General features: G+C 38.8%; 1 protein-coding gene across 1 annotated transcript in view; it reads right to left on the reverse strand.

Annotated features, from left to right (window-relative positions):
• Positions 1-24,179, reverse strand: part of KLHL14 (kelch like family member 14) — a 102,929-nt gene that overhangs the window by 9,323 nt on the left and 69,427 nt on the right. The window contains exons 3-6 of the mRNA XM_019465450.2: positions 16,405-16,494; positions 7,960-8,038; positions 865-1,055; positions 625-783 (exon numbers count right to left, since the gene is read on the reverse strand). Coding sequence (XP_019320995.1) covers positions 625-783; positions 865-1,055; positions 7,960-8,038; positions 16,405-16,494 — 519 coding nt within the window. The remainder of the gene's footprint in view (positions 1-624; positions 784-864; positions 1,056-7,959; positions 8,039-16,404; positions 16,495-24,179) is intronic.

A 24,179-nucleotide genomic window follows, 5' to 3' on the forward strand; every position in this document is an offset into this window, starting at 1 on the left:
AAACTAAAAAAAAAAGGTGGTAGTTATACCAATATATGGAGAGGAGAGGAGCCCAAACAAAACTCTAAAAATATCATGTTTTTTTTTTTTTTTATTAAAAAAGCAAGTAGAATTTGAGAAGCATAGGTTTGGTGTTCAACTCTTAAAAGAAATAATTCCAAATTTAGACATGAAATTCTACTAAATGTTTTCTTTAAGAAAAATCACGTATTAGCTTCTTTGTGCAGCTATGACTGAAGTTCTTTATGATCACTACAAAAAACAATTTTCTGGAAAAAATTTATTGCTATAACTTCGGAGATAGGGAATAATTTATTTTACTGAATTCATTGTTACAACAAATTGTTTGTGCTTTCAGTTATTAATGCTTCCGTTTTTTACTTTCTGTTGACATCATTATTCATTTCTTTAATGTGTGTGGTAACTTAAAAATAATCCTATCTGCAGAGGAGCCAAAATAAATGCCTGCCCAAGGGTACAGCTAATTTACACAGAGTAGATTTTATTTGGTCAACATGTTTTTTACTTGGTTAACTATGATTATCTAACGAGAAACCCCCTTAGCAAGAAACATGAGATGCAAATGATATTGTGATTTAAAAAAAAAAAAAGAAAGAAAAAGACCTTTCAAATGATTTCCTCCAATTGCATACAAGCGATCATTCATTACAGCCAAAGTGTGGATGGCGCGTTTTGTGTTCATATCTTGTTTTCGAGCCCAGACATCCATTACAGGGTCATAGCAATATAGCCATGGGACATACTCTCCATTGTGTACACCCCCTGTGAATTAAACATATACATACAAGTCAAGAAAGTGCCTTGGAACTGAAGTTTGGAACAGAAAGTGGAGGAATGACTTGCCTGAAATGTATATCTTCCCATTGTGCACTGCTCCTGCGTGAGCAGCCAGAGGCTGGGGCAAAGAGGACACATAACGCCATTCGTTCGTTTCTAGGTTATAGCTCTCCACGCTGGACAAATAGCCGGTTTCGTTCCTTCCACCAATAACGTATAAATGCTTGTCCAACCGACATGCATAGAAACTGGCTCTTCTACAATGAAAACAACAACCCACCATAAATCACAAAAGGGGCTCCATCAGTTAGGGAAAAGGAGGTACATCCCGCCCTAGAAAGGGTTGCAGAAATTTGGAAATAACACACACAGCTCCCTTCTAAATCTGAGACCTTTACAGTAATTGTACGCATTGCCTGTTCTGGTTAGCAATTTCATATTAAAGTAACAGTAGAGGAGAAAGTCACCAACCCTGTTTCAGCTTCTTTTATCTTGCTTTTTTATACACTGTTAAAGTGTTCACTAATGTTTGGGATATTTGGTACCTTGTACAGATATCACAGCTCAGTAAGACAAAGTGAAAAATGAGGTAGATAATGTAACAATAATAAATTATCTTGACATTCACTTTTTTCATGGTCCTTCAAGGGTCATTGTTCCCAATTTATAAGAGAACTACATCATCAAAATTTTTCTTCAATTATCATTTTTTTTCTTCCCAGTACTACCACAAATAGAGAAACTTTTGTGAACTGAATAGAGTGCTGAAATTTTGTTCTTATACAAACTAATCGTAGGAATTTCACTGATAGAGCTTTTAGTGTTGTTTCTTACAAAGCTACAGGATATTTTTTAGTCTCTTTTCAAGAGAGGCAATTCATTAAATTATCCCATTATGCCTTCAAAGATAAAAGACACAAGCTGTGTTGAAAGGGAGACCAATCCTGAGGTAGACCATAAAATAAGAGTGAGATATTGAGGACCTGAAGTAGAGTTTTATGGAAGACACAGAAGAGCTGAGCAAAAGATATTTTAAAGGACGATGTAAGACTCAGTAACTAGTAAGACATGAGAGCTGAGGGAGAATAAATGTTCAAAGGGGACCTGAAAATTTGGAGTTAGGATGACTAGGTTGATATATTAAGCAAGTCCTTAACCCTTTGCTTCTTTTTTTCTCATTGATGCTACTGGAATAATACACTTTATAAGGATAAGATATGAATAAGTACGATTGTTAAGTGCCAGGCCCCTCAGAGAATATAATTTATGTTTGATAAATGTATGGTCTTCATAAAAATAAGGGCCAAGACTCTTGGGCAATGTCAGTAGCAAGATCAAGAGTCCTAAAGATTTTTATCAGGAGATTTTCCAAGTTGTGTTTACAAAGTGCCAAAACCTCTAGGAAGCAGGAGACAGCGTCTTGATTAACAGTTTGGTCTCTGGAACAGATTGCGTGGCTACATGACTTATTGGATGTGTGACCTTTGACACATTAGTTAACCCCTCTCAGCCTCAGGTTGCTCATTTGTAACAAGAGGATGCTAATGGTACCTTTTTTTACAGGGTTATTTGCAAATGCATATGTAAAGTGCTGTCATAGTGTCCAGCTTTTTGTTCATGTGTCAGAACCATCACTTACCATGACCCAGGTAAAAATGTTATTAAAAATCAGCCATCAAGATGTTTGCATATAAACTTTGCCTAGCCATATTTTAAATGACAGTGAAATTTTTTAATGTTTGTGTAGGTGATTTATTACCAGTAGGTATGGTATATGTTATAGATGTTGATGTATTCAGTTTTATTTTTTTCTAGCTTTTTTGAGGCATAATTGGCAAATAAAGTTGTAATATATTTAAAGTCACAATGCAATAATTTGATATATAGATACATTGTGGAAGGATTCCCACAATCAAGTTAATTAACACATGTATCACCTCACATAGCTATTTTTTTTGTTTTTTTTGTTTTTTTTGTTTTTTGTTTTTTTGTTTTTTTTTTGGTTTTCTACTCTCTTAGCAAATTTCAAGTATACACTACAATATGAACTATAGTCGCTATGTTATATATTAGATACACAGAACTTCTGCATCTTATAATTGAAAGTTTATACCTTTTGACCAGCCTCTCCTCATTTCCTTCATCTCCTGGCCCCTAGCAACCACCATCCATTGTTTCTTTAAGTTTGACTTTTTTCTTTTTTTTTTTTTCCAGATTCTACATATAAATAACTGTGTTTCTCTTTCTCTGTTTGGTTTATTTCACTTTGCAAAACGACCCTTAATTTCATCCACGTGGTCACAAATGGCAGGATTTCCTTCTGTTATGGCTAAATAATACTCCATTGTAAAGATATGCCCCCTTTTCTTTATCTATTCATCTGATGACACTTAGGTTGTTTCTATATCTTGGCTTTTGTGAATAATGGTGCAATGAACATGAGAGTGCAGATACCTCTTCAAGATATTGATTTCATTTTTTTTGGATATAAAACAGAAGTGGGATTGGTGGATCATATGGTTTTTATTTTTTTTAATAGTCCTGAAAATCATGGATAATTTTAGAGCAAAATTTTGGCTCTGTTTGTATTTTTTCCTGTATTTTCCTGATGCTTTTGAAAGAAATATGTGCTGTGGAAAATTCAGAAGGACGATGAAGAACAGGAATGATGGAAAAAGAGGAAGGAGGAAAGGAGGAAGGAAAATAAAGAGTAGGTGTGGCAGATTTCATAGAGTGAGTCTGGTTAACCTGGGTCTTCTGAGCGGTTCATGAAGCTCTGAAATTGTAATAAAATTGTAATAAAATGTTGCATATATAGGTCTTGCACGTATGCATTGTTTGGAGAATATGTTTGGAGAAAGGTATTAGGAAGAAGCTTTTTAATCAGATTAATCCTTAATCTAAAAATTTTGAGATTTCCTGTTACAGAGAAGTAAAACCCATTTAAATATAAAATCAGACTAAAAACAGTTGCAAAATTAAGTGCCTGCAGATGTCCATTGCTTCCTTCTATTTCTCTAACCAGATTTCAATTGCTTTCTCATTGAATAAGATAGGTCAAGGTTGTCTTAATAGTGGTTTTACCTTCTCAGTTAAAATGTGTCATTGAAAAGCCTGACATTCTATAAAAATAGGCAAAAGTAACAGATATTTCTTCGTGCCATCGACACAATCCCTCTTCCATATGATGATTCTATAACAAGGTTTAGAGCCTCTGAAATAATTAATTTACCAATCCTACTAACGGGCCATCTTTAAATAATTTGGACTGTGCGGGCCGTAAGGTGTTCAGTTCTTCTATGCGCGAGATACTGGTCTACAAGAGAAAATGCCTGCTAGTCATGACAAGTATGAAAACCCTCCACCAAATAAGTGTAGATAATGGAGAATAAGAGCAAAATCTCCTGGTAGTAGTGTGCACTCCTTTCATCTAGTCTAAATTTCAGTTTTCTCACTTTTTTCTATCCTGGTTCCTTCCTTCCTTACTGACACTGAGTGAGCCTGTCAGAACTTGCTGTCTTTCTAGCCAAGATTTTCTTAATTTGATGCTTCGTGTGTACTCCTAGCTTTATCCACACAGTGTCACTGTTAGGATCTAAATGGAAAAAAAAAAAAAAAATCAGTAGGTTCCACTTCCTGACTAAAACTGCATTTTTATGTAGAAACTCCAATAGTGAAGATTCTGAGCCTATGACTTATTCCCTTGCATGTCCAAAGTGAGAATTCATGAGATACATTATAGGAACACTGGATAGTTAATGGTCTGTCAGCAACTGTGAACATTTGCTCCAGGCTAAAATTTTACCATACCAGGTCTCTCTTGGGAGTGCTCCCTGCCCCTCCTCCCCACATGAAGAGCACACATAATTAGGCTATTTGGGTGTTTTGTTTTGGTTTTTCTTTGGAAAGTAAGTTCAAGATTACTGAAAATTTTTAAATGGGATTACACTACTTGTATTGCAAGTTGTTCATCTCCCCCTCCTCCACCCCTCCTCCCCCAATGCCAGAGGCAATAATAGTCAATGTATTGTGAGAAGTTAAAAAAGACTACCAGTTGCTGGTAGTCAACTTCCACAAACACATTGTGAACACTGCATATTGTACAGGTCTTTCCTAGTTCTTTCTGACCCTTTGGATGGTCAGTTTATATTCTAGAGCATGAGATTGAATTACTATAACCTTAGCTTGAAATCTTGACTTTCACCATCATGTTAAAAACAACAAAAGATTTTTTCAGACAGAATATTGTCTCACATTGTTTCTTAAGGCTTGTAGTAACCATTAAAATTTGGAAACATTTTTTATGTATTGCTTCTAGCTTTTGTCTTACTCTGTGAAATATAAGCTTTGCTGTCCGTGCTTTCCAAACTGCTTTTTCTTTCTCTTTTTCTTTTCTTTTCTTTTTTTTTTTTTCTAGACTAGCTAGGGGTAAGAACTCCAGATGAATCACACCTACAATGTTTATTTTTATTGAAGAAAAATGTAAAGTTACCAAAGCATTTCTATTGATCTTAGTTTTAATTTTTACCCTCTTCTTTTTCCTGAAGAATCAAATCCTACATCTGAGACCACAACAACTCAGTAGCATTACATTTAACCGTGTATTTTCCTGTAATCATTTCACAGATAGTAGGGATGCATTTCATGAGTCGTTTGAGTAAGCCTAGAAGCAGTGTGCCCATTTCCCTGCTGAACTGGGGGATAGTCTGCGCTTTGATTATAGCACTCCTTTAGAAGCTCTGATGAGGTGAGATATCCTAAGAATCTGTCCAGCCGGCTCGAAGAGTGGGTTATCCCAGAGGTGGTTTTCAACAGGCTTCTATTATTCTCGGTTTGGTAACTTCTCAGCAGTTTGGTACCAAGAATGGAAGGAGGGAGGTGGGGGAACTTCTGGTGAGCCTGATTCATGATCTATACAATGTACAATTAATTCAATTAAATGTTTCAAGAAACTTCAGATCTGAAGGGTGTCTCATATATATATTTTTTCTTTTTTTCTTCTTCTTTGTGTGCTCACCAATTAAGCCATGATGGTAACTGACTGTATTTGCTACTTAGAATGGAGGCTTGGCAATGACAGAAAAATTTCATTTTAGGTTATAGATTGTTGCCAGGGTCAACCAACCCATAGGAGATAGGGAGCTAGAAGATTGACTGGGCATTTGTGAGATCTGCCTTTTCCCACTCAGCTCTGTAAGGAGCTCTTTATTTGGTCTATCGAGTTGATTGTTCTAAATCTAAAAAAAAACTTCTTTTACTAGGGACCTGACATGATATACCATAATGACTTAGAAAGAAACGTTAAACAGTCCATCCTGTCAACGGTGGCTGCCGGGCGCCGACAGACCATGGCAGGTCTTTTTATCAGGTCAATGAGCTGCTAAAAATTGTCTAAGTAGGACCCTGCCATGATAGGCCATAGTGCCTCAGAGGAAGTCATTATAGAATATCAAGTAAACAATACACATTTAAAAAAATTACTAATTAGGTTTTGCAGCAATACTTCTCATCCTTAGGGGCTCTAGAGTGAGATAATTGACCGCGACGTGAGTTATGCCTCCCAAACGGAAGGCGTGAAGGTTAATTATCGTGGTGTGCAGCCCCCCAGCAAAGGGGACCGCGGTGATGAGATGCTGACATTTCCAATAGATTATTGATATTCATTTTTAAAATATGTTTCTTAAAGAAAACTTTTTGGAATGGTTTTGATTAAAGGGTAGAGTGATGCAGCCACAATAAGAGCAACCAGGAAATAACCCCAAAGGGAGAGAAACAAGGTGCAGTGGAGAGGACATCAGGCGGCTTTTATGCAGGCACGTATGCACGAGAGGAGGACTGAGAACTTTGTCTGGATATTAACTGACTTAGAATCATTTCTTCAGGTACCTTGGAACTGCACATTCCCAAAAGTGTCTGTGGTTCTTACATTGTGCCTCATCGTTTCCAGTGTATAGCTTTTAGTCTCCCGAAAGAGGGTTTTAATATTTTTATAGAGAAGAGAGGGTTAGATAGGGAGCTTTCTCATACCGTAGATTCATACTGTCCTGCTGCAGGAATGCACATTTTTGAATAAATGATATTATCCGAAAACTTATTTTTAACTTGGAATTTATGAAGGACCCCATTGGATCTTACTGATGTAATTCAATCTAATCGAATGTTTATAAACGAGATGTTAAGGTGACGAGTCATGAGGGAAACAGGAAAGAAAGTTATTTCTTAAATACTTCAGTTGAGAAGAAGCAATAGGTTGCAGCTTATTGCAATTATATCGGATACTTTGCTCAAGAGGATGCTGAAGTATTATTTGAAAAGAATCAAGGGCTCAGAATTTAGCATGAGAATTTGCATATGCATATTAAAGTGTGGCCTTATGTAGGTAACAACCAGGAGAGGCAAAATATAGTATAAATATAGTATAAATATATAGTATTTAAATAAATACTATATAAATATAGTATAGTATATATATAGTATATATATAGTATATATATATACTATATATATATAGTATATATAGTATATATATAGTATAGTATATAAATAAATTTATAGTATAAATATAGTTAGTAGTCACTCGTCCCTTGGCCGCTAGGAGACTGGGGTGAGATGAGCACCAAATATGTAAAAAACTGAGATGATACTTTGCAAAACTCTTTTTTTTTTTTTTTAAAGCTAGCAAATGACCTGTTCTTGAATGTATAATGGGAGGATAGTTGAGAAGGCAAATGTACAAGATTTGAGTTAGTGAGACTTGAAAATTTAAGACTGAAATTTCTGCATCAAAATGCATACCATTGTAAGAATGGTGGGTTTTTTTTTTCCAATTATAGGATTTAAATATATTATCACCAAGAAAAGTGGGATAGGCAGTGAGATTTTAGCTCCACTTGCCAACAAACCAAAGTAATATAATAATGGAAGACAATCATACATTTTTTCCTCTTCCTACATTAGGACCAATAATTGATTTACTTGATTAGTTTTCCCCATTGAGTTAACAAAGGAGTTATTCCAAATGGGCGAGGCCAAATTTTGTATTTTGACTCGTATGTCTTTCCTTGGCTCCATTTAGCATAATTTGTGATAGGAAACCATTCAGCATCTATGCTTCCTGTAAAGTAGCCACAAATGTTTCAGACATAAGAAACAAACACTTACCTTTCTTGCATGGGTGGAAGTTGTATCCAGCTATTAAATCGAGGATCATATCGACTGACAAAATTTGTACTGTGTTTTCCTGTAAAAATATATGTGAGACATTTAAAACTTAGTTTCCTTTGTTGTTTTGCACATCTAATAGTGTTTGTAAGATGTGTCTGTTTTCAGGTTTAACACACACATGAATTAAGTAGGGGGACTAGTTAGCCCAGTCTGAGAAGCAGTAGGTCAGTAGAAGAATAAATGTGCCACCTCAAATATTTTTCCTTTTTCTTCTTTTCCACTCCATCTTCTCTTTCTTTCATTTTTTGGAATGAGTCAGAACAAAACTAAATCAGCCATTATGATAAAAGCAAGTATGTTTACCAAACCAGTTTTACCACAAAGTTAGGGGGAAATTTTCTGAATTTTGGTATTTTTGTGTTTTAAAAATAGGAACTTATTGTCTGTAAATAATCAGTTCCAGAGACTTTTTAAAAAGTTTTTTTTTTTTTTTACATTTATTTATTTTTGAGAGACAGCATGAGCAGAGGAGGGGCAGAGAGAGAGGGAGACACAGAATCAGAAGCAGGCTCCCGTCTCTGAGCTGTCAGCACAGAGCCTGATGTGGGGCTCGAACCCATGAACCATGAGATCATGACCTGAGCCGAAGTTGGACACTTGACTGACTGAGCCACCCAGGCACCCCTGTTCTAGAGACTAACTTGTGTAATATCTGTGGTTAGATCCTTTTTTTTTTTTTTTTTAAATGATCCAAGAACCTAGCAGTGGTTCTTGGGGAGTGGTTCTTAGCCCTCTCCCCATGGAAATAACAGCAATCACTTCAGTGAGAGTTTGCATTAGGAAATCAGTTTTAGTCCATTCACGTCATGTAAGTTCTGTGTGTGTGTATTTGGGGGAAGCATGGTTGCAGGTACATGTGCTGAAATGGGAAACATGAGTCCTCATAGCTGGTGAACCAGCTTTTCCCCTCTGTTGTGCCTAGGAAGCACAGCAGTGCCTTTAAGGTATTAAAATGAATCCTATTTTACATATAGATTGACACCAAAGCAAGAAATGGAAGTGAAAGACTGTATTCCATTTTCTGTGTAGCACCTGAGATGACAATCATCTATAACACTTGAAGTGTTAACTCTGAAAATGTTTTTGTTCATATATGTAAAACTAAACATTGAAATACAGGTACTAAACTTCACCACAGGAATAAACAGATAAGAGTGTGTGTGTGTGTGTGTGTGTGTGTGTGTGTGTACATGCTTGTGTCTATCCAACACAATTATTAATTGCATAAATATATTTTGAGCATTTATTGTATGTCTTATGTGCTCCAGGTTCTGAGAATATATTGGTGAACAAAAAAGGAAAAGTCCCGGTTCTTGTAAATGAATAAAGAAATATATATTTTCAAGTAGAGACGAATGTTATAAAGCAAGGATTGATAGGGGGCAGGCTAGTTTAAATAGAATGGTTACCTGACTACAGATGTTCTCTGCAGAATGAGCCTCTCACACAGTGGGCTTGGTGAGTAGGAAGTCCCAGGGGTTGGCCATGAGTTCAAATCCAGCAAGAATACTGGAGTGACTTAGACAGAAGTCAGAAGCATATCAAGGACCAGAACACAGTGTGCCTTGTGGACTGGTGTAGGATTGTGTCTTCTGTTATAAGAATAGTAGGAAGTCGTTGGAGGGTTTTGAGCAAATAAAAAACATGGCCTAATTTATCTCTTACAAAGATCACTCTGGCTATTGTGTGAAGAACAGACTGTAAAGGGGCCACTCTGAAAGCAAGGGAGCTATCAGGAGGCCATTATAAAAGTCAAGGCAAGGGGTGCCTGGGTGGCTCAGTCGGTTGAGCGGCCGACTTCGGCTCAGGTCATGATCTCGCGGTCCATGAGTTCGAGCCCCACGTCGGGCTCTGTGCTGACCACTCAGAGCCTGGAGCCTGTTTCAGATTCTGTGTCTCCCTCTCTCTCTGACCCGCCCCGTTCATGCTCTGTCTCTGTCTCAAAAATAAATAAACGTTAAAAAAAATTAAAAAAAAAAAGTCAAGGCAAGAGCTGATGGAGGCTTGAATGAAGGTGGAGGCATTAAGATATGTTGGGATCTATTGTATGGGCAGTGCCGATAAAATTTTCAGATAGACTGAGTATTGGTATGAGAAAAAATAAGCAATTAAGGATGGCTGCCAGATGTTGAGCCTGAGTAACTAGATGGAAGGCCATGAAATTTGCTGAAGTACGGAAGACCAGGCAAGAGGAATTTGAGGATTAGGAAGAGAAACCATTAGTTCTGTTGTGGACTTAACCTTGAGAGACCTATAGGGTCTCAAAGTAGAAGTATATGGTAGGCCACTAGCTCAATGAGGCTGCAGATGCAAATTTTGGAGCCATTAGTCTAGAGATATTATTTAAAATCATAGAACAAAATAAAACCCTTTAGACAGAGGGTATGGGCATGGAAAATAAGAGTCCTGAGAAAGAGCCCTGGAGTACAAGAAGAAAAACCAGCAAAGGAAAGGAATTGTCAGAGACAGGAGCGAAAAGTATGATATTTTGGAAGCCATGTCAAATAGTACTTCAAAAAGAGGAGCGAACAACTGACAATTGACCATAGTATTTGGCAACATGGAGGCTGATGGTAGTCTTGACAAGATTGACTAAGATCTAAGAAAACAGATGCAAGAGGAAGGCAATGCTTCTTAGGATTTTGCCACGGGAAGGAATAGATTATAGCTGGAGGATGCAGCATCAAAAGTAGGTTTTTTTGGTAGTTTGATTGTATTTTTAAGTCCAGAAATACCGGAAAGTCCTTGAGGGACAAGGCAAGAGGGAATGAGAAATAGGTCTTAGGTTGAAGCAGAAACAAAAATAGGAGGGAAGATAAAATACATGGGTAGCAACGGTGGGAAGTGAACAGATTTGGTAGTAGCAAGATGAAGATTTTATCTTCTGATTGCTTCTATTTTCTTTGAATTAAGAGGCAAGGCCATCAGCTGAGAGTGCAGAGAGAGGTTTTGGAGAAAGAGGCATTTGAAGAGAGAGAAAGTGTGAGAGAGTTAACTTGGAGGGTGGAAGAGTATATTGACCAGGGAAGTTTAGTGGAGTTGGCCAGTAGTGAGCATGGTTCATTAGCAGCCAGTGTGGCTCTGTGGTTTTCTACATCCACATTTAGTTGCTCAGGAGAGGGAAGAGGTGGAAGGGAGTTGGGTTTAACCAGGGCCAGGGCTTTACCAGGAGAGTATAATGAAAGGAGAGGTGGATGCAAGGACTGCAGGTGTACGTGCTAAGGTAATCATAGGAATGGGCACTAGACTATAAACCCAGTAAGGAGGGAGGTAAGGACATCAGAGGATGATGGACAGTGAAAAACTAGTAGGGTAGAGTGAAGGAGGTGTCATTCCCAGGATAACTGTGGCTAGCTGCCACATGAGAGGGCAGAAGGTAAAAAAAAAAACCCTGAAGATATTCTTTACAGTGATGGATTTTAAGGTTATGGGAGTGACAATAAAGAGATAGTAGAAAAGCTACCTGCCTCCAATAATAAGAAGTTCTGGGCTCAGGTGGTGGAGCCATGAAGTCCCCATTAGAGAGGGTGGCTGGGAAAAGAGTATTCTCAGAAGATAGCCAGGTTTTGATTAGAAAAGAATGGAAGCGATCATTAAGAGGAGAGTTGAAGGATTCTGAGGATTTTGTGGACGTGATATTATGAGTTCTAAGGATCTTGTGAGAGTCTGGATAGTGTGATTGGATGGTAAATTAAGTTTGATTTGGAGGTGTACAGAAAGAGTTAAGAGTTCCAGGAGTGAGAATGACCCCCAAAATTTGGATTCCACAAAGAGAGGCTCCAGCTCAAGGAAGAATTATGTCTAGAGTTGGTTTCTAAGGGAGTTTTTGCAGAATTTGTAATCACTTTATTCTAGAAAAAAATATTCTTAGTAGGTTTCAAGGTTCCAAAAGAATCTGAAGATAAATGCTGTTAATAGGAATGTAGAGCATACCCCCCCTATATAAGAATGTTTCTTTTTGAAGTTTGGTTTAGAATTTCCACTTAGAGGAAGACATCTGCCTCCTTTTAGCAATGGGGCAGAGTGCCTTCACATGCTGAGCAGTGGTGGCAGAAATTAGCAATTGTGCTTTGGTTGTATTGGTAGTGGCCTTCACTCAGAGAAAAGGCTAAGCAAGGACTGGTGTGATATGGATGTGGATGTGGATGAAGAATTTCCAGGGGCAGAGTCATTGGTGTGAAGGAGAGGTAAGGATGGAGGACTGGGGACAGAAAAAGAAGGAAGGCTTTCTGGAGATGGCAAAGGATGTGGTGAGGGGTAATGAACCTCAGAAGAAATGAATGTGGTAGAGTGAGGAAGGTGAGCTCAAAAGAAATTACTTGTTCCTTCTTATGGCTTCTATTGGACTCTACCAGCAGCTTAAGAATTTTTGGTTACTTCACTCCTTTAGTTCCTTCTCATCTTTTCTACTTTTTCCTAATTCTTCCCCCAATTCTTCTCTTTTTTGTGGTGATGCCCTGTCACCAGACAGGTTTGTTGACTACCCCTTAGGTGATAGGTAAAATGGAGCATGGGTGGCAGTTTTCAGACATGGGGGAAAAAGAAGGAGGGGGGAGGGAAGGAAGTTCCCTACAGGCAGTGTTTTTGGGAGCCAATCATCAGTAAGTGACAAACGTAAATTGGTTTTCTGTAAGCTGGGGCAGTGAGAGGATAGATGCATATGTATTAAAATATTATAATGCATTCCTATCACTAATGATGTGAAGGGAGTTAATAGGAGTTAATATCCCTAGCTGAGTAGAAAAAAAAATGGGAGCACCTGGGTGGCTCAGTCAGTTAAGTGTCAGACTCTTAATTTCGGCTCAGGTCATGATATCACGGTTCGTGATTTTGAGCTCTGCACTGATAGTGTAGAGCCTGCTTGGGATTCTCTCTCTCTTTACCTCTCTGCCCCTACCCACCCCTCTCAGAATAAATAAACTTAAAAACGTATGTATCCTGCTTAAACTTCTAGTAACTAATATGTTTTATGATTTCAAATTGTCTTGTAATCAAGACAATAGATAAATGAAATTATATTTGTATTTTATGAGTACATACGTGTTTTATGAGCATGTGTTAAATTTAACAATTTTGAATTTCATTCAAAGACATGCATCTCAGGCACCATTTTTGTAAGAACTAAAGTTTAACTTAAGATTTCATCTTTGGAACTGACATATCCAGAATATTTGAATTCATGGATTTTTAATTTTTCCTCCCTGGTAGCAATGAAATTAAAGCATGTTATATATTATCATCAGATTGTTACTCTTTATAAATTTTGGTATTAACTGCTTACTTTTTAATTGCAAAATGTATTATAGTATGAAAATCCCATTTTTTTGAGATGATTGAGCCCCTTCGTGGTTCTCTAAATCAGAAGTGATGAAGATTCTTTGAGAATAAGGGCCCTTTCCACTGCGATACAACACTGACTTTATTTCAAAATATCAAAGGCAAAAACGTGATTGTTATTTAATATTAAACAAAATCCGTATGTTTGCGTGAGGGGGAATTGTCATGAAATATGGCTCTGGAGTCAGACAGACCTACACTGGAATCAGCCCATCTTCGTTCAAACTGTACGTGCTGGCCAGTTATTTCCCCTCTTCAGGCTTAGACTCCTCATAGTAAAACTAGAAGAATCATGGGACAGACCTCTTGGGATGGTTGTGAAACTCGGTAAAATGGTGCAGGTGAGTGCTTAGCAAATTTCTGGGAAATAATTAGTACTCAACAAATACTACTGCTAATGGTTTAAAAAGAAAAAAAAGAAAAAGAAAAAAGAGTTGGCTATGGTTGACCAGACGGTTGTCGTCCAGGTTGCTCATTGTCACCGCCGTTCCCTCTCTGGAGAACCGCTCTCAGCTGTACAGGCCGTGTCCCTGCCTGCCCTCCTCCCTGACGTGGGGGGAAGGCCCCCGCCAATGACTGAATGACCGGAAGACTTGCCCGCTTGCCTCCTGATGTGACCAATTCTCCTCTGTTTAGGGGAGCCAAATCAGTGGTTCATCAGCATTTGCCCAGCTCTATACAAGTGACTTCACATGCCACACATGGCAGGGACAGAATGACTCAACTTTGCAGGTAGGACTCCCACAGCTCTAAAAGGGGGTCTTACAGACACAGAGTTAGCTGCTAGGCCCATATTGAGAGTAAACATAAAATTAAAACGCAGTAATGAAAGTTTTACTAAAATTCAATTCTGAGTCTCCTAGTGGCTAAAGCAAAAGAGGAGGGACACGGTAAACCATACAAATGCATTAGTGGTAATTTTCAAAAGCACACAGTGACTCAGTATTGTGGTCTGGCAAGAATTTGTCACATGGGTCTCCACATGGGACACGCCGAGTGGTGAGTGACAGATGTCCCTGCAGTAAATGCGATGCTGTGTTTTCTACAGTATTTTGTCACAGCATATTCACTGAGGCCTTTAAAATGAATTCCTGTTCATCTCAGGCGTGGGGGGAGGCAAGTCACTGAAGTCCAATGGCACAGTTTTGTGGGACTCTGAATTAGTTCAGAGATAACACCTGGACTCTCCAGCCTAGAGGAAGGAATATGTCCATGATGCTATTCCTTATCGCCCCACCCAACCTCTCAGCTGTGTTTGATAGAAAGTTGAACAGTAAGCAGTCATAGGTTATTTTGAGGAGGAGAGAGCATAACCCGGGGAGCAGGTTTTCTGTGTTGCTGAAAAAGTCTGTCTTAGAGGAATGGGAAGTTCATAGTGTTTTGTGAAAACTAAATGGTTGCACCAAGACTGGTACCTTTTAATTTAATTTCATTTCATTTCATTTCATTTCATTTCATTTCATTATTTTATTTTACTTTATTTTTATTTTTTGAGAGACAGAGAGAGAGAGAGAGGGAGCAAGTGTGCGAGGGGCAGAGAAAGAGAGAGAAGTGGGGCTCCCCCAAAGTGGGGCTCGTGTTCACCTGAAGCAGGGCTTCGATGTGGGACTCGAACTCACGAACCGTGAGATCGTGACCTGAGCCAAAATCAGATGCTTAACCCACTGAGCCACACAGGCACCCAAGACTGGCATTTTAAAAGAGACCTACAGGAACTGGGAAGGGAGATGGGCTAAGAGAACAGTGTCACCAGAAAGAGGACTATGCAGCCTTCTCTTGTCATGTGTTCATTTTAATCTGGCCTTCAAAAAGAATGTTCTGTAGATACTTTGCTTAGATAAACCTGATGGCTGTGCACTGTTGACTTACAAAGACTCTATTCAGTTCAAATTACGTTGGAGGGAGAACAGGTGAAATAGCAATGGGGAGTTACAGTGGATTGTATATATGCCAGTGGTGTTTTCGGGGCGGGGAACACGTCAAGCCTGTCATTGCAAAGGTAAGTTAGAGGAGAGATATTAAATATCATTTTTGCTCCTGTTCTAAACCTGTGTCTCACAAAGCCCAGGAACTGTCCTCTTTGGATAGGAACCAATAAAGCTGCAGGTTTTGGTAAAGAACGTCCTGCTCTCTTCAAAGAAATGTTCTTGGAGGGTGGCCGGGTTGTTTTCCTTTAAGATTTTCTAGAGTGAACAGATGTAACAATTTTCTATAATTTGCCTTGGTGCAGATGCTGAAAGAGAGCATTCACAATAAAATATATGCAGTATACGTAATTTCACTTGGATGTTCTGGGGTTTTAAAGTAAAAATGTGTACCTGCAAGCTGTTTTACGGTTTCTCAGTCATAATAATCTCTGTTACACAGAAGGCTACAACTGCAACCCCTCCTTCACGTGCAGGAGTTCCAAAAATATCTTGATAATTTTGCGTATTCGGCAAGGCACGGTGTTCTCCCTGGGCTGGCTTGGGAGCGGTGCTAAACGTGTTCAATTTCTCTTTGCGAGGAATTTATCAAGTAACCACATCCACAGGGAGGATGGTGGATAGTCTTCGAAAGGAGCCCCAACTAGAATGGGTCTCAAGTAAGAAATGCTGCAAGAGACCTTGAGCTGTGAAGTTCACTTCAGTTCGGACTGCACATGACGCTTATCTACTGAAACTGCGTTATTACACTGATAAAACGGGAGGAAAGTGGTGGAGAAGGTGGTGAGAATTCTTAATAGCTGCAGCTTGCTACCTGCCTCTGGGGAGTCTGTGCTTATGTTTGTGACGTTCCTCAGGGGACGGATAAGGAGAGGGGCCGGGGCGTCACTGCAAAGCCAAATCCCCAGACGGTCCATGAGCGAATGCTCCACTGCGCGCGTCCTCTGCCAGCTCAACGGTTGACCCTCCCTCCAATCGTCAGCCCAATTTACCGACTGCTTCGTGTGTCCCTGTGCACAGAAGTGCATTTCCCACAGTAATCACAAAACAGGCTGCCACCAGTGCCTTCCACGACGCACATGCTCGTTGCGCACCTACTATTGAGCAGTTCAATAGTTACCATTGGGGTTCCATTGGTCCTCTCCACCCAGCACAAACAAGAAGTTTTCTACCTCCACAACGCAGTGGTGGGCGCTGTTGTACGGCATAACTGGAATGGAGGGGGGAGAAAAGAAAAGACGCATGAAATTCTCCACCTTAGGACTTGAGACCTTGGCTCACTAGTTATTTGCTTCCACCAAAGGGTGTCAAATGTGAGAGTAAGTCGGAAGGAAGAAGACAGCAGCAGCCACAGAGCGGGACACCCGCCGGTCTCCAGTGGTTCAGCCGTGTGTTCACAGCAATTTCAAACCCAGCCCCTTTTGATTAATTTTACATAATGTTATTCCACAAATTAGTCAAGAACAACCTGTCTTGCGGCTTTCGAGTCTTAAGTTGTCCTCACCTGCCTGATGATGGGGATCGCATTCTAAAGCAATGACTGATAGTCCCAAATGGTCAGGGCTGGGGGTTACTTCTTGGAAGAAATAACCCTGCACGCGCTTGGAGCCGTTAAGATGCTCTGCCCAAACTTGGTTTGCTGGCAATCTTTCCATAAACAGACTCAGGGTGCTTGGTAGCTTTCTATTCCACAGCAATGAGCAAGCTGAATTTCCATACAGTTTTAAGTTTTTAAATTAAGGTCCTGCTGATTTAATGCCTTCTCCAAATGTATACGCTTAATTTCCTGTACAATGTCATTAGCAGCACAATCACACATTTTCTATCTATCTGCTTAGGAGCTCTTCTGTAACGAAGATAAAAACTGTCAGGAACATCACAAATATCCATCCGTTCCCCTGGTCTCGCCCTTCGCCCTGCCCCAATGTGGTTGGTGTCAGGAGGGGGGTGTTATTCAGAAACCCACCAAAGCCCCGGTTGCTCTGTGTTTGTTCTCATTTACATTTTCTTTTGGGAGACACACACAGTATGAATAGGACAGCCCTGTCACCCCATGTGCTGTGCAGTGTTGGTGGCTGCTATTGTAATATCATATGGCAAATGTAAACTCGAGCAGAATTAGTTATCACATCACATGCAGTGGTTTGGACCCAGTGACACCCAGTAGGAAAAATGATGTCCTTGTTCGGCTCATCATATGGGCACCTTAAATCTAGGTGAGGACAAATGGGGAGGTGATGTGCATGTTCAGGCAGAGAACTTATTGCTTGACACGGATCAACAGAGCACTTAAGAAACCAGTGCAGTGGGAAATCAATATGAGTCAGGGCCAGCTCTTCCTCTGTGCTCTTTTGCCAATGCCGAAAGAGACAGAGCCTATCCTAGACCCAACTTATTTGGGATGATATATGTCTCTCATTTCATTTTGTGTTTATCATCTTTTCTTTTTCTCAGAATGCACTTATGCTGGCTAACATATGTAAATAAAATTAACAAGAGACAGGCACAGCTTCGAAATCTATAACACAGCTTCGGAAAGAGCGAATCAGATCATTTAAGCTTCTTACTAAAGGATTTTAGGTGTTTGGGCTATTTTATGAGTTATTTATTTTTTACTGTGTGTATTCATTGTTTTTAAACTTATATTTCTAATGCTAGAGGCCTTGGTATGGAAACCCCTGATTTCTGGGACAATGTAGAAATTGGATGTGCTATGGATTTGTGTGGTCTATTAATTAGGTCATTGACATAGGGAGTCACCTTGGGGATGCCCTTTTGCCCCTCAACCCTCAGTTATCTCTTTGGAAAATGCTTTTAACCACATAGCTCTGCAGAGATACCATACAGTTTCTCAGAATCTACTGGGGCAGAATATATGTTGAGTTCACTGACCAACTAAAATCAAATACATTTTGAACACCTTTTTTTTTTTTTTTTAAACTAAACGTCATTGTTTGGATTATGATGTTGGTTCCAGAATAGCAAATACCAAACTATGCTGCTCATATATGATGTATATTGTGTATATTGTGAACAGTCTGGTGCCACTCCAGTTCACCATCATGTCAGCTGGGCAGTGTAAACTCACAGCATGGGTTATCATCTGCATGTGTCTATTCACATGGGACCTGAGGATAGGAATAGGGGCATTGACTATAACCAATGACTTTATGACTGCCACTCTTCCAATATTTAAATTTTTGGTCAGTTCAAGCCCCAAATCTTATAAAAATGAAAAACTGCATTATCATCTGTTTAACCAGAAGTCCTGCTTGATAATGAAGCACAATCTCTGAAAATATAACAACACTTGTGTTTTGTTCTTGCCATTTATTTGCTCCCATGCAGGCAAGCAGAAATTAAGTGAAGGAAATAATACATGATTTATTCTTAAGCCTCTTTCTCATTTGATTACCCCTATTGTTATGCTTTATGCAAACAAATGAAACTATTGCACTAAACTAACTATTGGAACCTTCAAAATAAGAGAGAAGGTCTTTGCAGTCCTAATATAAAGGCTGTTGAAGGCATCCTCATTTTTTACTCTTGTTTTTAAACCTTGTATGCTGTATTTCTTGGCTGCGTATTTTAGTATTCTCATTCCTGAATTATTGTCTTTTCTAAATTATTACCGTGAATCGAGGCTATAAATACACACAAATAACTCTTTGAAATTATTCTGAATGTGAAACGTTCCAAATTTATTAGAAAAAATCTATATTAAATCAATGTTTGAGTTTTGTAAAAGACCTCATTTGACTTCGGATTAAACCTGAAGGAAAGCAAAATAAATAGGGCAGTAAGCATGAGCAAACATCTGTTTAAAATGGCGCTGGTACTGCACGTATTTGATTACTTTTTAAATAACAAGGGATACATGCATGACCCTTTCCAGATTTCTCGAGAGGTGGACACCAGCCTCGCCCTCACAAGCAGGAATTGGAGGAGAAGTTTGTACTCATGTTCATATACAGCCCAGTGCGAGTTTTTAGCGTGTCAGTCAGTGAGTTAGAGGGAAAGGGTAAAGAGAAGCTAATCAGGATGAAATGAGATTAAAGGCTGTCTAATTTTACAGCAACTGTGATCCATCAGCCACTGTGAAAGTGACAGTGGAAATGAATGATGGAGACAGACAGGTGGGGCTGTACATTTCACTGATTTATCCTCAAATGCACTGGGCCTTATTTTATTGAGTGAACATGACCGCATTTATCATGACTGTCATCTAAACCCACTTCCCTCCATTTAAAAAGGTCACTTTACTCGGAGGGAGTAGGAGAGAGGCACTTTCAAATCAAATTTAAAATCTCATAACACGTGTTTATAAGGCCCTTTGTGAGAATTCTAAACTTTATTAAACAAACTTGAAATGCCAGAAGGAAAAGGAAGGAAAAAAAGTCAGAAAACTGAAAAAGAAGAAACCTTTGGTCACCTGAAGGGATACGTTCATTTAGTCTCTAAATTGGAAGCAATTTGTATCATTTTCCCCTTTCCCGCTCCAAACACGTGATACTCTATTCTAGTCTGGGGAGTTAAATTTATTTATTTAAATGTTTTAACATTTACATTTAGTATTTTTAATTAAGAAAGTAGGAAGCAGGTAGTACTATAAAATTAACTTGGAGAGGATATTAAGTCACAGTATTTACTCTGCAGAATGATTAATCATCACCCACACGGTAGATGTTAGCAATTGTTACAAGCTGTCACAATTTACTTATGTACCTGTTAATTGTTTCCCCATAATTTTAAGGCCATAAAAAAAAATCTCAGATACACAGATTCTTTTACCCTTCCCTGTACCAGTGCAATAAAATGTCCTGGAGTGTTATGTACAGAGTTGGTCTTCGTGGATATGAAAATGGAGAGTCAAACCCTCAGAGTATTTCGTGTTACCTTTCACAATACTAACCACCATTTACCAAACATTTACCATGTGCCAGGCATGGTTCAGGTGCTATAGATATAGATAAAGAAATGAAATAGGTCATGGTATTCATGTATAGTTACCTATATTGTATCTCCGAAAATATAACACTTGTGTTTGTTTTTGCCATTCCCTTGTGTCCACTCAGGCAAGCAGAAATTAGGTAAATGAAATAATATCTGATATTATAATGCACGATAAAATATAATGCCTGATAAAATGTACCAATATTTTATTTACTGATATCTTTGATTTAATAAAACTAACTCCAAGGGAGGCATTACTCATTCACTTTATGAAAAATACTGAGGCCTTGAGAGGTTAAGTCACTTGTTGAAGGTCATACTCAGCTAATGAACAGCACAGAGAGAATCCAAACACAGGGATAACTGGATCCCAACCCACGTTCTTGTCCATTTCACTCTACTGATTTTCAATAGGTATGTTCATCCAACCAGCAAGTAATTACTGAGTACCTGCGTGTTCAATGATGGTGTTCCTGAAATTTCTGCATAATTTTTTGCATTGAATCATGTCTTAAAAGTTTATTATTTTCATATTGGAAGGAACCCTTAATTAGAGCAAGTGGATACTCCTACAAAATTTTCTTTTTATAAATCCAGATGTTCAAATAGTTGGTTTTCTTAAAATAAGATATCGTTGTTTGATAAAGCCAGGAAAACACTGAACAAGTTAGCCAGTTAAGGATTGGTAGAGTCTACTGGCAGAGAGCTTTTATTTTTTTAAAAAACAATGAGGTCATAGTTTAACCCTGTAAGCAGATTCAAAGTATCTTGGGCACACAGGCCCTTTTCCTGACATGCAAAACATGTAGGGGGCTTGTATTTATGAAGGTCTTATTCTGTTAAGAGATCCACACTACTCTGTTTTCTCACATATATGTCAAAGCAGTATATATCTCTTCCAGCAGAAAGTATAGGTATCATTCTCAACCACAGATGGTCATGAACATCCAAAGAAGAGATTGCATATGGCTAAGCCAAGTTTAAAGGATTGCTAAATAAATAGTTACTGAATGCTTATCATTTTGCTGTAACATTTATGGGGGCCTTGGTTTTCTGTTGGCCTCAAAAATATAGACTTGCAAAACTGTCAACTATGACATACTTCTTAGGTAAAAAAAAATTAATGCCCATGGTAAAAATACAATCTTATAAAAAGTAAAGATATGCAGGACCAGTAAGTTTTCCTCCTATGCCTGTGCTTCCGGTTTTCAGTTCCTACCAGAGAGACTATCACCATTACTATGTTCTTGGATTTTCCTTTCAGAGAGTTTATATAGATAGGAGTCATTTCCTTTAATACAATGGACATACTGTTTAGTACCCTTCTTTTTGCACTCAAGAATGCATTCACTTACTCTTTCTCTGCCAATCAAATATTTGTCCAGCTGCTACTCTATGCCAGGCAATGTCCTACCTGCTGGGGTGGTCGTAGCGGAAAACAGCATCAAGGAACATGCTAGTCAGGGGAAGCACGTAGTGAACAAGTACACAAATAAACAGACACTTTTGTTTCAAATGATAGGTGCAATGAAGACAAGTAACGCAGGGTCAGAAGAGAGAGAGTGACAGGGTGGGGGGATGGTGATAGTGGTTAAGGAAGGCCTTTGTGAGGAGACTTTTGACTCATCTCAAACTGCCTGAGGAGAGCCAGGAAACCATGCAGGGTAAAGGTGCAGGAATAACAAACACAAAGGCCTTGAGGCATGGGCGTGGAATGATTCCAGAACACAAGACCAGATCAGAGAGGCATTCAGTAACTATTTATTTAGCAATCCTATAAACTTGGTTTAGCCTTATGGTATCTCTTCTTTGGATGTTCATGAAAATCTGTGGTTGAGAATGATACCTACTTTGTACTGGAAGAGATAGATATTGCTTTGACATATATGTGAGAAAACAGAGTAGTGTGGATCTCTTAACAGATCAGACCAAGATGAGGTCTAGGTGGGAGACCAAGGGCAGGCCAGGTGCAAGGATGCAGGCCTCCTCTGAAGAGAATACTTGGGTTGTCCACCACTGGATTCTTTTTTTTTTTTAATGGCCGCACAGTGTTCCATTTGATGGGGATCCTATAATGTATTCCATTCTTAATTCATTCACCAAGCATTTATTCAACACTCATTATGTGCAGACACTTTTCTGGTTGCTGATAATGCAGCAGGGAACTAAGCTCGCATAGAGCTTACATTACAGGGGAAAGAAGTATGTAAACAAATACATAATGAACAGGAACACGGCCAAATGAAAATAGATGACATCAGGAGAAAGAAAATGGGATGATGTGTTACAGAAGGAGTGCCTGGTTATTGTTCCACCCGGGGTGGCTGGGGAATGGCATTTAAGATAGAGTATGAAGGGTGACAGGGAGGTGCCACTCTAAAACAAGGGCCAGGAGTCCATGCAGAGACCCCGAAGCACAAATGAGCTGGATGTGCCTGAGAGGCCCACGGAAGCCTCTGTGTCTGGAACTCTGAGGTTATGGGATGGAGTCAGGAGGTAGGCAGAGGCTGGGTAGATAGGTCTTCATAGGCCAAGGTAAGTGGTGTGGATTTCATTCTTAGCATGATGGAAAGGCATTGGGGGGTGGGGGCGGTTTAAGCAGCTGAATGACATAATCTGGTGTATGTTTATAAACATTACTCTGGCTCCTGTAGATATGGGAGTGAAAGAGGGGAAAGAGGGAGACTGGGTAGGGCACCCTGTCTGTCATCGGGGTGAGAGATGACAGACACCTGATTGGGAAGCAGTGCTAGGGATGGAGAGAAGGGACATGTATTGAAGGGTTTTGCTCCAATGGTGCCCTGCTATGTCCTTGTAGGTACACAGCATGCATACACAGGAGTTCATCTGTAGGATTGATTTTCTTCCATGGAAATCTCTGGGCCAAACTATGGCTGCATTTTAGATTTTGTTGGATATTGTTACACTGTACCCCTTTTTACATTTGTATCTTTGCCAATATAGTAGGTGAACAATTGATACCAAGTTAAAATGTAAATATGTACATATTTCATTATGCTAGAGGTTGAACATCTTTTCATAAATTTAAAATCTGTTTTTCATATATTATTTTTTCTGTTGAGTTTTCCATTTCATGATATCAGAATTTATGTTACTTATAATTATGTGATTTGTGTTTTTGATGTGTTCTTTTCTATGGAGCTATCTAGACTGGCAAAATAAATGATATTCTGGAAGGATGATGTTGCTAGAATATATATTTGTAAAATATTTATTCCTTGAAGCAAATTCAAATAGCAATTACATGCTGTTGAAAACAAATACAACATAAAAGAAAGATGCCCCACTTTAATAATATTGAATGAGTATTCCTTCCTTGCCATAGAATCATATAGGAATTTTTAAAAACAATTTCTTCAACTTTATCATAAATGTAATTGGGAAACATAAATAATTTAAAAACTTATTAGTTTAATCCTACCCTCTGTGAAGACTTAGCAACTTGGCCAATGACTCCCTGGTGACAGAGACAGATACATAATAAAACATCTTGGATGAAGCAGGTGTTTGATAGATACTATTGAATAAATAATCCACAGAAAAGGCTCTATTACTTTTTTTTATGTCATATTTGGACTGTTCTATTTCTGTAAACTACCAACAGTAGTTTGTGAATTTGGGGAACACTTGATCACTGTGGACAACTAATCTGGAAAATTAAGCCCCGTAAGAAGTCTACATGGTCTGAGTTCAGTGGTGAGTGGGTCAATGCTCTGAATTAACCCAAAGGTTACCAACACTTTCTCCCTCATCCCCAACTTGTTCTGCACACCCTGAGCCAGGATCCCATAGTCCCATAGGAAACAAAATTATTGGAGTGAGTTATTTATGTTTATATATATTTTTTTCTGAAAAAAGTACATGTGTATTAGGTTTTGGAAGTTGTGCAGGAACCAAGAGAGGCTGTTTTCTGTCTTACAG

Source organism: Panthera pardus, unplaced genomic scaffold (genome assembly GCF_024362965.1).
Source record: "Panthera pardus isolate Hobbes unplaced genomic scaffold, ASM2436296v1 HiC_scaffold_15, whole genome shotgun sequence".
Lineage (NCBI taxonomy): Eukaryota > Metazoa > Chordata > Mammalia > Carnivora > Felidae > Panthera > Panthera pardus.